This window comes from Colletotrichum spaethianum (genome assembly GCF_022836535.1).
Source record: "Colletotrichum spaethianum MAFF 239500 DNA, contig15, whole genome shotgun sequence".
NCBI lineage: Eukaryota > Fungi > Ascomycota > Sordariomycetes > Glomerellales > Glomerellaceae > Colletotrichum > Colletotrichum spaethianum.
The window spans coordinates 85,476-100,062 of NW_026054785.1; the positions used below are offsets into that span (position 1 = coordinate 85,476).

Below are 14,587 nucleotides of genomic sequence, written 5' to 3' on the forward strand. Positions count from 1 at the left end.
AACGAATGATCCTGTAGCACAGCATTTCTCGTCTTTTGCTTGTGCATTTTCCGACCCGACGACTGGTCTGGATCCATTATGAGAACCAGGGCCTGGACATTGGGACCTGGTCGTGGAGCAGCTGCTCCATGCAGAGCGCAAAGGATGTGCATTGTCGGCGCATTGCCAGACCAAGCCCTATCACACCACCCAGACAGACGAGGAGAGGATTGAGGAGAGGCGGCGTTAGTAGAGACATGCGGACATGAGACGGCGATGGAGCGTTCCTCGACTGGAAGCCACTAGCTGGAAGCCGCTGGATAGGATGAGGATGAATGTATGTACGCACTATGTATGTACGATTTTGTAAGCCATGTCCTCACACGTCTCCATACCCTACCCTCCTCCCCCTCCATCGTGGGCCGTCGAGTGCGGCAAGGCATCGTCAGTCAGCACTCATCTAGCTGCTTCAGGATCGGTGGTCCCCTGTAATCTTACTCAACCACTTCGAGACCCTGCCTCCGACCTCCCTCCTCGGCGTGGTCCTGCCAGGCCTCGAACCCGCTGCCCAAGGGCCCAGAGGACAGCAACATGAGTAGCAGCAGCAGTAGCAGCAGCAGCATCATCATCATCGCATTCTTCTGATCCGTCTCGGTGTTGGCGGCTGCCGGCGCCGGGGGTACCCCAAGATACATGCATACCACACGAAATTGCCCCTGGGACTAGGCACAGTTTGGCCGAGGACTAAGTATTGCCCAGGTCGAGATCCGAGATCCTGATCCTGATCCTGATTCTGATCGGGGGGTTAGAGGCATGGGTCCTCAAAGACAGCCCTGGCCAATCAGAGACGAGGCGCGGCGGAGTGCTCGAGCTAGACCCCACAGCTTCGTCTCCACATTTCATCAGGAGAGGAAGGAAAGGAGGGGTACGTACCGATGTGCTCCCCCAGTGTGGCAGTACGTACCCACGCATTTGGCACCAGACAGTGCGAGGCTTGTACCTCCGCACCTTCCGTGATCCCTGTTCTCATCCTTTTCACGCGCATTCTTTTTTAAAATAAACTCGAAGCAGGGCGCTCTCTCCCACTGCTCCGACTTGGTGCCTACCCCAGACGTCCCGAGACTGGTTCAAAGGGAAATTGTGAAAGAGCAAGGAAGGAAAAAAATCAAGAGACGAAAGGGCATAAGAAAGAAAAAAAAAAAAAGTGAAAATCAAGACTTCCTAAACCAATACTAACGCCCGCCGCCGCCGCCGCCGCCACCAACACCACCAACACCACCTCCACCACCACGACCACTGCTACATACAGCACGCCCGACTCGACCAGACAGACATTCTGCCGCTCGACGCTGACACTTGCTGGCTGGCCGACTCGCTCACTGGGTTGACTGGCTACATATCTGCATTCAGCATTGAGCAGCAGCAGAAACAATAACAGCAACGCAACAGCACACAGCTCGGTTCTTACCCGAACTCGTGCCGTCCCTGCGCACCGTCCGCCCACTGCCATAACCTACTATACTACGGCTACTACTACCTTACGTGCCTTAGCATTACTTCCCTTCTACACTACCTAACTACCTTGCTCTCCGTACCTGTCGACTTTTTTTTTCTTCCCCTTCTTTTCTTGGTCATCGCTCCTTACCAAACCCACCTACCGAACCTTTCCCGACGCGAGGATTCCGTCTTAGCTCACATACTTTACCACCACACAAACCTTCCGTTCCCAGACCCGCGAAAAACAACAACTCTACCTGCCATCATCACCACCACCACCACCACCACCACCACCACCGCCGCCGCCGCCGCCTCGCTGGAACCCCCGATTTCCCACCGTACCCGACGACGCATGAGGCCCCACGGAACCCCCCGGAGAACCCGTCGCTTTGCGCTCCCTTTTGCGTCGAGTGTATAGTTTCCCCCCCTTGCCGCCTCATCGTCCCGGTCGCTCTCGAGACGGGATACCGATCCGTCACTCCCCCCCTCCAGCATCCAGACCAGTCCAAGTCGTGCTGCTGGCGCCCCCCGACCTGCCTTGCAAGGCTCCCGGGTCGGAGGACAGCAGAAATAGGTGCAGCGCATGCCTCGTGCTTCAAGTTCCTCGAAGCGACAGCAAGGCGCCGCCAACCAACGCGATACCAGGCACGAAAATGGTCTTGTAGGCCCCGCGAAGCGAGTCGCCAACAAAAAGAGCCAGCCGAACCTCGACGCCTCTGCCCGGAACACCCCCGACCAGAATGCCGCCGCCTCGGTCCTCCCCTCGTCTCTCCCCAACGGTAACGGCTCTCCTCACGGCAACCCCAAGAACGCGACCCTCGCTGCCGCCCACGACACCATGGCCCCCGAACACCGGAACGGCGACGCCGCTGCCAGGCGGCCCTCGCTAGGCGGATGCTCCGAGACGTCGTCGTCCGACTCGCTCTCGTCCACCTTGGCCAACGGCGTCGTCGACGCGAGCCATCGCCAGATCGATGTCAATGCCACCAAGAACGCCGACGTCCACCGTGACCCCGGCGGCCCCGTCGAGTTCGCCGCTACCGTCCTGAGAGCTCTGCCACTCTATGACACCCTCGCTATCCTCATCCTGCTCATGCAGGTCCCGCCCGTCGCCCTCTCCGGTATCTACATGGTCTTCACGTTTCTGACCTTTGTGCCCCCCGTTACCACCAGCTCCGGAATGAACATCAACCTGGCCGAGATCTTCGACTACAACTCGACCATGCCCTCTCTCGTCACGGTCCTATGCATGGATGTTTTCATCCTTCTGGTCTGGCTGTTTCTGTGGCCGACCATGCAGCTTGCCATCCTTGACTTTGCAAAGCCCGTCATCGCCGCCACGCTTGGCGGTGGATCAAACACGAGGGAAGGAGCGTCGAGGAGCGTCACCACCTGTTTCTTCCTGGTCATAGGGTCCCATTTGCTACGCGGCTCTAGGTTTCACTGGTCTCGAGCGGCCAAGTTCCTCCCTGCCAACTGGCGGTTCTCGCCCGATTCCGACGACCCGTTAGAATCGTTTACCCGCGGCTTCGACAAGAGAGGGCCGCACGGGTGGATCAAGAGCGTCCTCGCCATACACATTTTGACACAGGGCATAGTGCGATATATCAGAGAGTGGTATCTAAGGAGAGAAAAGGGGAGCGCGTCGGCACACAGCATAACAGACCCGGAAGCAGGCAAGCCGTATGCCACCGATACGGCCGCCGACGCCGGGTTTGCCACGCCAGACAGCGACGCGACTTTCCAACAAAACGCAACAGTATCATCTACAAAAAAGAAGAGGAAACAGAGCACACAAGTGCGCCTCCAGCAGCCGCTGTGGGCGGCCCTGGCAAGCACCAAGATCGTCATGGTCAAGGAATACGAGTTATCGCACGCGACCTCCGAGTCAGCTGGCTCCAACGCTACCGACATTCACAATCTGGGGAACGCCCCGTTCGACAGCCAGGCTGAACAGATTTGGATTTCCTACATCGGTCACGATGAGGTTTGCTTCAACACCAGTCACTTCCCCGACAGCCCTAGCGCTGCGCCGAACGGCCACGTTTCACGGCCGGCGGGGGTCGACACTTCGAAGCCCTTTTACGTCCGAGTCAACAATGCTTTTTGGCAGCCGACACGCATTTTCCGCATCCAAGACGACGACCAGGACGAGCAGCCCGGCCACCACCGGTGGTGCGGTGACATTTACGGACTGCGACCGCTGTCCAAGTACGTCTGCGAGTTTGTCGACACCTGCACGAACCGAGTCATCTTTTCCACCAGCATCCGCACCTCTTTTGCCCAGAACAAGGACCAGGAGGGCTCCGTCAACCCGCCCGTGAGCACGCCGCAGTCCCTCCGCCCGGACTCGCCCGCTACGACGCTGAAGAGCACCATCAACGCGAACAACGAGCGGCTGGCGGAGGAGAAGTCGAGGCTCAAGACCCTGCGCAAGGAGTGGAAGAACAAGATCAGCTCGCTCAAGAAGGAAAACGAGAGACTCGACAACGTGATCCAGTCGGCGGGTGGCAACGACGACAAGCACAGACAGAAGATTATCCAGCAGGAGAACACCAAGGCCCAGTCAGAGAAGGAGATTGCCCAGCTCGAAGCGGATCTCAAGGCGTTTGAAACAGCACCGGAAGGATTCTACGAGCGCAAGAAACAGACGGAGAAGGAGTGGTCCGCCGAGAAGGCTGTCTTCGACGCCGCGTCCAAGGAGTTCAAGGAGCATAAGGCCAGCATCGCCAAGGCTGTGAAGGCCAAGGAGGACGAGCAGGCCGGCATGCAAACCAAGCGGAACAAGATTGCGGCGCGCATTGCCAAGGTCGACAACGAGCTCGGCCGCATCACGGACGCCAACAACCGCGGGCTTGACGAGGCCGAGCGACGGCGCCAGGCGCGGGCAGCGTGGCAGGCGGAGACGTCGACAATTGAGAACAACTTCCGGGGTAGCATTGCCGACATCAAGGCGGCCAACGCCCTCAAGCAGGAGCAGGTCAACGCGCTGCTGCAGCAGCTCCAGGCGTACCACGAGCACATGAACTACGCCACCGCCGCGTCGATGCCCTTTGACATGCCCGAACACCACTCCGCCGCGCCTCAGACGTCCACGCCCGCCTACAACCCCGCGGCGCCCGCCTGGACGCCGACGTCCGCCGCCGCGCCCGCATCGCAGTACGTGATGCCGGGAGCCTCGATGTGGCCCACGTCCATGATGACGGGGTCCGGCTCGGCGCTGCCGCTGCCCACGAACTCGACGCAGTCGGTCTGGGGGTACCCGCCGCCGCACCACAGCATGATGTCTCTCAAGGCCAGGGGTCGGTCTTCGTCGATGCTGAGTGACGTCTCCGGATTCACGCAGTCGAGCAACGGCGACGACGAGTTCCTGTCCATGCACAACACGCCTGCGCAGCAGCCCACGGCCCAGCGTACGCCGGTGACGTTTGCCTTTACGCGGCGTCAACGCAGCGACGGCGCCGGGTCCGGCGGCAGCAGCGTGCACAGCGGGAGCGCCAGCGCCAGCGGCAGCATGCGGGATCCGCAGAGCCCGATCTGATGCGGCGACGACGGTTGGCCAGGGAAGAGAAGTCTGTTTGTTTCTTGCCTTGTTTCGGTAGTCTACTTTTATCTGAAAAGCTGGGAGAAAGAGTTTGCTGGATCATTCTATACTTGTAGCGGCGTCTGTCCTCTTGTCATTGTGGGTTCCGCTCGAGCGGGACATAACGACGTCAATGGTAGCACGGCGGCTTGGAACGGATGTCAGTAGCGATTTTTCATCTCGCGAAAATGGAGAAAGTTGTGCCTTTGTTTAACCATCTGTCCCGGCCCGTGCTGTGCTATAGTGTAATGTGCTGTGATGTGATGTGAGGTTTATGTGACCACCGAAGCTAACCACCTCGCAATGTCGGCGATGCAGTCCTGTCTTGTTGGATGAGGCTTGCTGGAAGCCTTTTAGCTTGACGTAGGGTGCTCGAGCCGACTCGGCCCATGTTCCCCGGGTGTTGGGGGGGACACGCTGCCGCTTCCGCTGTTCATCCCATATCTTGGCTCGGCATCGTCCCGGTAGTTACGACGGTGGTGTAGGTGGTATCGGACGCCCGTTCTTTAACATAAAAAGAAAAAAGGTTTGAGCCGGGCGCGCCACGCCGCTGCCGGAAGCCTTGGGGGCGCGGCTAATGTATGGCGTCTTTTGCCTGTTCTGAGGAGGGGATGGTGCTTCTGAGAGTGCTTGGTGCCTTTTGGGGGATGGACCCGACCGAGGATTTCGGGATTCTGTGGTTTGGTAGAGGTTCACAAACGTTCTATCCTGTCATGCGAGCGAGGCGAGGCGATGCACGAGGGGAGATGTGTGAGTTGACTGAACGATAAGGGCAATGATGATGAGTGTGTTGGGATGGCGTCTAGGCAGATGGTCAACATGGCATGTGGGCACATGTGCAGCATGTCCCTGGAAGTCAAGAGCTCAATCAGCGGGAGGTTAGGATACGGAAGACAATCCTGGACAACTTTGGCGCGCCTCATGTACCAAGGTTCTTTGGGCGTTGTCGGTAGACGACAATCAGAGGCATCTCTTAGCCAACGGACTACATTTCTCTACGTTCCTCAATGTTGAATACGAAAAAACGGCCCGAGAAACAGTAGACATGAGAGACGGCACTTGCACGTGGACAATGCTGTCTTGTCTGGTCCTCCCATCACCATCTCGACCCACCAGGGCGCGCCAAGCAACGCGTGGAATAGGCTCTGCATCTGCAGCGCAGCCGAGCGGCCTGGCACCCGGCCGGCTGCCGTGGTTGCCGGGGGCATGTCTAGGTAATGCTAAGCTTCCGCGCCCCCGAGGCTACTGTCTGTGTCTTGCAAACCCAACCTTATTCGAGGGGGAGCGGGTTGCAACTGTGCATGCCCCCATGGACCGAGAGGTTCGAGATAAGCGCGCCGAGAGAAGGCAACGTTTTTACCGCCGTTGACTCACTGCGAAGACCAGCAGCACATCTCGGAACTTGCGGACGGTTCCTCGGCCACACGTGCAGGCGATGGCGGGCTTGAACGGCGTCTCGTCGGCGTCTGCGGCCATCTGCAAGCCTTACTGGGCTGCGAGGTTGCGCGCAAGCAGACCAGGATGCAATCGTCGTTGGAGCTCGTCCCCTGCCAAATCCAATGGCGAGAGCGGCGGTACTCGACTGCAGAAAAGAACTTCAATGGCGCGGGGAGGGGTTTTCGTGCGCATCTGAGTGAGTCACGTAAAGCGTCCCGCCCCATTCGTTCACGTGTTCTTCAGACTCTTGAGAGGCCTAGATACTTCTCGCAGGGAGAGGTGGACAACACCTAGGATACACCAAACAGAAACGCAGGATGCAGGCCAGGGGGGGAGCGCTCCAGAAAAGCAAGCAGGATAAGAGGATAAGAGGGCGGACGAGGGGGTTCGCTCGTGCGGTAGCGTCGTTTCTCGGCGGCTACGCGCATACGAACTCACTCGGCTCGTCGGGCATTGGTAGACGGGGGGTTGCTTTTGGGGGGCGTGGTTGGTGTTTCTTCGTCGTTCATGAGTTTTTTTTTCGTCGTTTATCACCGTGTACCTGTCTATTGCAGGCAGGCTCTGCGGGATGCATGAAATATTGAGCATGAGATGGAGAGAGCGAGAGAGGTTGGTTTGTCTGGCCTGGGGACGGGTTGCGCATGTATTCGCTCCCCCTCTCTCGATAGGCGGCGACTCGTTTAAGTGTCTGCCAATGGCCACCGACGGTTGATACGGCGGGTTTGCCTCTCCCGATGAAATATTCGCAGAGAGACGCAGCGCCTGGTCCGGCCATGCAACCGACGGACGATCGGGGGGGGGGGGGGGCTGGCTAACCCGGAGTGGGCCTGCGTGCCGGCGCAAGTGCAGAGGGCCCTGCGCGCGAGAGAGCGGCGGACTGGTCGGCGGGCGACGAATCGGAGGGCGTAGACGGGGGGTTTGCTGGATGAGCAGAGACGCCGTTGGGGTGCTCTTCATGGGCTCAGATGTACCGTTTCGGCGTCCGGTATATGGGAAGAGTACTTGCGAGAGAAAGACATGAGTCTTGGCTTCGAGGGTGCATGATGATAGGTGCGGGTTCTTAGCGCGGCCATTGTGACCCCTCTGCTTGGGATTCTTGGAGGGGGACCTGGTCCGGTAGTGAGCGCGAGTTGGTGTTGATGGAGGGGAGGGGGGAGAGAAAGGGTGTTTATGAATAGTAAGAGAGGGCTCTAAAGTCAAGACACATGATGCCTTTTCCCTGCCCCTGCCGCATCATGGCTCGGCAATAGAAGAGTCGGCGGGCTCCATTCGTTTTTGGTCTGTTTGGTTTCCTTGTTTCCCCTTTCTCTTTTGGCCGATAGAGTCTTGGATAGATGGCTTCCACGGTGTGATTCCCGCCTCGCAGCCCACGCCGTGCATATATTTCCATCTTGTCAAGCCCTCGACATAGCGGGGGACATCCCTTCAACCCTCCGTTGTCTAAGCCTCGCAGCCGCGGCAGATCGCCACCAAGCGGCTCCAGGCCTCAGCCGCATCTCCAGCGTTGATCCCTTTTGTTCGTACTCGCTTTTACGTCTGTGTTTCCCAACGGGACCGACAGCACTGGCAGGAGAACTGGCGGGGCGCAGCGTTTCTGAAGTCGTACGACATCGAGATATCCATCACCTTGTTACGAATTCGTACCGTCGCCTACCTTGCCTCGTCCCATACGGTGGACAGACGAGGCACCGTGGACACCGCTTTGTTCCGCGACGCGTTCAGCTGCCGCAGAGTTACCTCAAAACTGAGATCATCCCTCTCATCGAGGTAAAAACATCCGAGGTGGGGAGACCAGCAAGCCTCCCACAAGACACCGAACGCCTGGCTACACGAAGTGGACGCCTGCTCGTGTCGCCCTCTCGTCGTTTCTTTCACTGACCGCCTTGGCGGACCCTCATGCCGGAAACTTGGCCCCTTCAACACCCCGGCCAAAAGACATTGAAGGAATCTCTTGCCATTCCCTTTCCCGACTCTTTGCCATCCGCCCTCCCGTAAGTTCGACTGCTTGCAGAAACTCAACCTCGCGCCAAGACTCGCCGGGCTACATCTTAAGACGACAAGGGTTCACCAACTACAGACCACACCTCAGTCTAGAGGTAGCGTATGCAGACACACACCGCATTCAGCTCAGCCAAAGTGGATTGAATGCCACCGCCGCCATGGGCTTCTTCGACCGCAAAAAGGTCAGGAAGGCCGCCCCCGAGCCGGTGCCGGTGCCGGTCAAGCCCGCGCCCGTGAGCGCCCTGGGGCACTACCACGCACCGCCGCCGCCGCCGCCTTCTTCGAGATATGCCACGTCGACGACGCAGACGCCGCCGTACTGGCAGCCTCGACCGCAGCACCAGGCGCAACAGGGGCAACATCACCAACCCCCGCCCCCATACTATCACCCACAACCACAGCAACAACACCAGGTCCAGCAGCAGCGCCCCCAGGGATGGTCTCAGTATCCCCAACGGGGCCAGTACCCTCCGCCCATCGTCGTCAACCAGCACTACTACCTCCACCCGCCGCCCTCCCACCTCGCCCTCCCCGCGCCGCCCGTGGCATCCCACACCGGCGCGGGCGCGAACCCTTACTCTGCCCAGGGCGCCGTCGCAGGCGCCTCCGCAACGTGTCCCTCAGGCCTCGACAAGTTCGCCGGCTCCGTGGTGACCATCGCCAAGGACTTCACCTCGCCGCACTTCCTCGAGGAGCCCAACTTCCACCCGCACGCCACCCAGCTCATCAACTCCACCGCCGCCTGCGTCGACCAGATCGCTGGGTGCTTCAACGACGTCATGACGCTGATTGACCGGGAGCGGCTGGTGGGGAACGAGAAGGCCCTGTTCTCATACCAGAATGGGGGCCCACCGCCAGGGCCCGAGGGGGATGGGAAGAGAGGCGGTCCGGGGGCCGGCGGGGTTGGGAGGGGGGCGAGGGAAGAGAAGGCGGGCAGCGGCGCGAAGAAGAGGACCAAGGAAAAGGAATCGTCGTCGTCAAAGGTGCAGTCGACGGCCGTCGCTACGTCGGTGGTCTCTGGGAATTATTTCGCCAAGGTGGAGTTGTACGCCAACTCGAGGTTGCCCATGAACCTCCCGCCGCTGAGACTGTGAGTTTTCTCTCCTCATCGGCAACCCACGGCCTCGCAGTCTGGACAAGGACGAGAACGCTAACACCCCCCAGATACATGCCTACCTGGCCCCTCCTCTGCATGGCTGCGCAGTACGCCGAGCGCGTCTACGAGCACCCCAAGGGCGCCGAGCGCGACACCCACGTCTCGGCGGACTGGAAGACGGGCACAAAGGCCATGGTCATCAAGTCGGTCCCCATGGACCACATGAACACCATTGTCTTTGCGATCCGCGGCTCCGCGACCTTCATGGACTGGGCCGTGAACCTTAACACGGCGCCGGCCTCGCCCGCCGGGTTCCTCGACGACCCGGGCAACTCGTGCCACGCGGGGTTCCTGACGGTCGCCCGCAAGATGGTCAAGCCCGTCGCCGCGCGGCTGCGGCAGCTCCTCGAGGAGGACCCGGGACGCAGCTCCTATAGCCTGCTGATCACGGGCCACTCGGCCGGCGGCGCCGTCGCGACCCTGCTGTACTCGCACATGCTGGCGACGTCGCGCCAGGCCGAGAGCGAGCTCAACATCCTGACGGGGTGCTTCAAGCGCGTGCACTGCGTGACGTTTGGTACGCCGCCCGTGAGCCTGCTGCCGCTGAAGCGGCCGGACCGGCCGGAGCTGCGCAAGAGCCTGTTCCTGACCTTCGTGAACGAGGGCGACCCCGTGGCGAGGGCGGACAAGGCGTACGTGAGGAGCCTGCTGGAGCTGTTCGCGTCGCCGGCGCCGGCGCCGCCGAGGGAGAGGAAGCAGTCGGGGCAGGCGAGCACCGCGCTGGTCGTGTCCGGGGCCCGGAGCGGGAGAAGAAGGCGAGCGCGGGGAGCAGGCTGGCGGCCAAGGCGAGCAAGATGTCGCTGAGGCCGAGGGAGAGCAAGGCGTCGCTCGTCCACGCGCCGCCCAAGGAGCCCCGGGACTCGTCGGAGAGGGACCGGGACGGTAGGAGGAAGCCCGTCTGGCACCTCCCGCCGAGCACGCTCAGCTCGCCCGGCAGGATCGTGGTGCTGCGGAGCGGCAACCCCAAGGCGAGGATCAAGGACAGGAAGACGGTGAGCGAGAGGCTGGACGAGGGGGTTGTCGCGCAGACGGTCTCGGACGAGGAGTTGAGAGGGGTGGTATGGGGAGACCCTGTGTGTCACGTCATGAGGCTGTACTCGGGAAGAATCGAGACTTTGGCGGTTGGGGCTGTCACTGGGAAGCATGGTTGAGCGGGTGGAGTAATGGTCAGGTTGAAGAGGTGGGAGAATGGTCGACAGATTGCTAAAGACGGCGGGGGAACGGAAGGAGTGAGATGTTGAGGGACGGCTTGGCGGCGTTTTTTGGCTTGGTTGATACCATTGCTTCATGATATTGAGTCTTGATACCTTTGATGAATAACGAGTTATGATTACATCTCCACTACAAGCTGTCGATGGTTGTAAGGTACCAGACGCGGTGCCATTGTGAGTAACTACCTGGAGAGTCTAAGGAGTGATATTCCGTCGATCACGCGCTGAAGTATGCTCAGAAATTGGCTGCCGCCCTTGCACTTCCTTGATCGTTGACAGCTCATGCTCCACGCTCAACTTAAAAATCCGCTTCAACATGTACAGCCTCACACTCCATAACATTCACAACTTTGACTTTAAACAAAGACTTGCGTACACACGTCGAACTACACCAATCGAGAAACAGATGAGTGTGGTTCAATAAGGGCACATCGTAAGTGGAAAGCTAAGCAAAGTAGTCATCGCAAACGCTAAGCCAATCGCTCAAGTTCAGAGCAGAGACACAGCACCCGTGGACTCATTCACCATTACGTGCTTGATCCCGTTTTGTTCCAGCACCTTGGCCGCTTCTGTCGTAACATTGTAATTCCAGTGGTAATCGGCACATTCGCGGGAAAAGGACTTGTCGGGTTGCCCAGGTCCTTCACTCTCTCTCTTTGGCGCCATGGCTCTCGAGTTTTCGATTACTCGGCGAACCCGTCCCACTCTCAGTGCGTTGTACATGCTCAGCCTGTCTTCTACTTCGTCACGCAAAGCGTGTTTGAGGAGCACCCGGAGCGCTTCTGCGTCCTCGATAGCCTGACACGCGCCCTGGCCTTGGTCTATGAATCTGTTAGCGCGGGCGTCATTTTCAGTACGATTTGGTTTTACGTGGTAACATGGCGTGGGCGGCGTCGCCAATGAGGCTGAATCTGCCTTTGACAATCTGTGACAAGGGTTCTCGGTCACGCAGCGCCCATACGCCTACGTCTTCCGCCATGGAAAGCATCTTCACCACGGCGGGATGGAGGTGCTTGAATGTCTCCACCAGGTCGTCCACCGATACCTTCGTGTCCCACTGGTGGCGCCGCTCGATATCGTCCGGAAAGATGCAGGCAAAGTTCAACGTCTCCCAGCCTGCGCACGGGTAAATGACGATGCGGTACGCGCCGTGGAGTATCATAATGACCTTGGCGCAGTCGACAAACTGAGCAGTGTCCACGTCGTCACGAATAGGCTGGCTTGGGACCATGAATCGATAGGCCGAGAAGCCGGTCTTTTCATATGGCAGAGACCCGAAGACAGACGTTCCGGAAGGCGACCTTATGCCGTCAGCTCCGATTATGACATCGCCATGAAAGGTTCGCTTGTCTCGAAGATGGACGGTGTTTGACTCCAGGTCCACGTGCTCAATTCCGGCTCCCAGCAGTAGTTTGGCTGGCATTCCCAGCCCCTTTGGAGATAAGGCGGCTCTCTTCAGCTCTGTGTGGATGTCTTGTCGAGAAAAGTACCACCAAGGCGCGCCGTATCTTGCCTCAACGGGTGCCATCGGGAGCTCTGACAGAACTTTGAGAGATAGCCCGTCCACTTCTTGCAACTAGTAAGGTTGTCAGTGCCGACATTCTCAAGGATGTTGATTCAAGACTGTTTGCCTTTTCAGCTTCAACGTAACGAGCCAAAGCCGGGTCCAACCCCGCCCGCCGGTAGCTAGAGTTCAACAATCTCGTGGCATTCATTGAAAGCGTGATGGCGGCGCCCATTTCCTTGTTCGAGTCCGACGCCTCGAGCACCAGCACATCATGGTCCTCTCTCAGAAGAAGGGCAGCGGCGAGGCCGGCGATCCCCGCTCCACAGATGATAATACGCAACCGATTTCGAGACGCCATCTTACGAGTTGGTTTCTACAGCTTGATAGGATTCGGACGCAAGGGCAATACTTATAGCCCTGGACGAGTACATGTACAACCTATATACATGACGGTGGTCTACAGCTTAAACATGGACCATGTCAAATCTACGACCAGGTATATCGTGCTTGCGGGGAAAATGTAACAGCGATGCTCGGGGAAGATCACGCCCCCCACACGGGGGCCCGGGAGAGGGTGGAGTGCATTGGCGCCCCCCACCGGGGCGAATTCGGAGCTGCGAGCGGTCCGTGTGGGATGCGTGTATGGAAGTACCCCATGGGGAAGCATCGGCTTCAAGGTATAACATGTAAAGGAAGTACCAGCTGGTGAGCACCAACGCATGTGTTTATCTTCTAGAGCTGGCTGAATCCAATCGCAAGAGTTGGCCGCCGAAATTCAGCATCATGGCCTTGTGCATAGTTGACATTCCGAGTTTGCTGCATCAAATCCGTTCTCATCCATCTATTCTGTTGCCATATTTCTTGATCAGCATTGTCGTTTTAGTATGTATGAACACACTTTGGACCGTCATCTGGAACTTGTTTTTGTCTCCCCTGACAAAGTTCCCGGGACCTAGGATTGCCGCTTTGACAGACTGGTGGGAGGTCTATCATACCGTTCAATGTATGTTCCAGACCAAGACCAGATAAGCGCGATGCTGACAGCGCTACACAGGTGACAAGTTCAAGGTGATTCATGAACTTCATGTCAAATTCGGTCCGGTGGTGCGAGTTGGACCAAACAAGTTATCCTTGGCAACGCCTGAGGCGTTTCAAACCATCTACAACAAGAGATGTCAAGAGTTTCTGAAGTCCGACTTTTACGCCACTATCCAGCCAGGAATCGGTCCAAAGTACTCTGGACTCTTCAATTATGTTGATAACCAGCAAGCAGCCTATGAGAGGAAGGATTTGCAAGCGCAACTCTCGCCGGCGGCGTTGCGCCAGTATGAGCGGCGGTTCCAGCCCATTCTGGCAACTCTTGTGGCAGTTATGAAAGAAAAGCGTGAGCTGGATCTCTTTTTATACCTGTGAGTCCATATCTTTCTTGGATATGTGTGCGTTAGACTCACAATTGGAAAGCAAGTTCCTCATGCTGGATACGATTGGCGATCTCGCCTTTGGGCAGTCATTTCACCAGCTTGAATCTGGGCAGGAGCATCAGTACTGCATCGACTTCAACAACGCATTCATGGTTATCGGGCTGGTGAGTTACCCTTATAATCTTAAACATCTCAACAAAGGCGCGCTGATGTAGTTCGATCTAGCAAAACACGTTCGCATGGCTGGTCCCATTGATTCCGTATTTGCCCTTCCAGCGGCTGAAGGATGCGACCTACGGTCTTCAAAGAGTTTTCAAGTACGCCCAAACGCGTGTGGATGCCTTTTTGAACGAGGAGAAACCAGAGTTCGGCACACTTATGGACGCTTACCTCCAAGATGGAAAGCCCAAGCGTCCCTATTCGTCGTGGTCGATCGCAATTGCCGGGCACGGCTTCATGTATGTTACCAGTCACTTCAGAACTGCCTTTCTTCTTCAATCTCTCTTTCACTTAGAGTCTGCGCTCTGGAATATTGGGTATTGACTGTGAAAGTGTCGCCGGCTCCGAAGCCACTTCCATTACTATCACATACGTAATCTGGTTTCTTATCAAGCATCCCGAAATCTTATATCGGCTGCGAGAAGAAGTGGATATGCTTCCAGCATCTTATACTGGCGTGGATTTAGCGGCACTTCCCCTGATGGATGCAGTGATTAAAGAGACGCTTCGAATCTACCCGCCAGCTCCTTCTTCCATGCCTCGAGTTGTTCCGCCAGGCGGATCAAAGATTCAGGG

At 58.0% G+C, this 14,587-nt stretch overlaps 3 protein-coding genes across 3 annotated transcripts; 2 read left to right on the forward strand and 1 right to left on the reverse strand.

Moving 5' to 3' along the window:
- Nucleotides 1–2,059: 2,059 nt before the first annotated feature.
- Nucleotides 2,060–5,017, forward strand: ColSpa_06287 (putative UDP-N-acetylglucosamine--peptide N-acetylglucosaminyltransferase SEC; the record flags this gene model as incomplete). Its single annotated transcript, XM_049272499.1, has 1 exon — nucleotides 2,060–5,017. The coding sequence occupies one exon, from the start codon at nucleotides 2,060–2,062 to the stop codon at nucleotides 5,015–5,017; it is 2,958 nt and encodes a 985-aa protein (XP_049128456.1).
- A 6,336-nt stretch (nucleotides 5,018–11,353) lies between these two features.
- ColSpa_06288 (salicylate hydroxylase) lies at nucleotides 11,354–12,392 on the reverse strand (the record flags this gene model as incomplete). Its single annotated transcript, XM_049272500.1, has 2 exons — nucleotides 11,354–11,685; nucleotides 11,735–12,392. The coding sequence occupies 2 exons, from the start codon at nucleotides 12,390–12,392 to the stop codon at nucleotides 11,354–11,356; spliced, it is 990 nt and encodes a 329-aa protein (XP_049128457.1).
- Nucleotides 12,393–13,259: 867 nt separating this feature from the next.
- On the forward strand, nucleotides 13,260–14,335 carry ColSpa_06289 (tryptamine 4-monooxygenase; the record flags this gene model as incomplete). Its single annotated transcript, XM_049272501.1, has 4 exons — nucleotides 13,260–13,374; nucleotides 13,426–13,780; nucleotides 13,833–13,956; nucleotides 14,069–14,335. The coding sequence occupies 4 exons, from the start codon at nucleotides 13,260–13,262 to the stop codon at nucleotides 14,333–14,335; spliced, it is 861 nt and encodes a 286-aa protein (XP_049128458.1).
- Nucleotides 14,336–14,587: the final 252 nt, after the last annotated feature.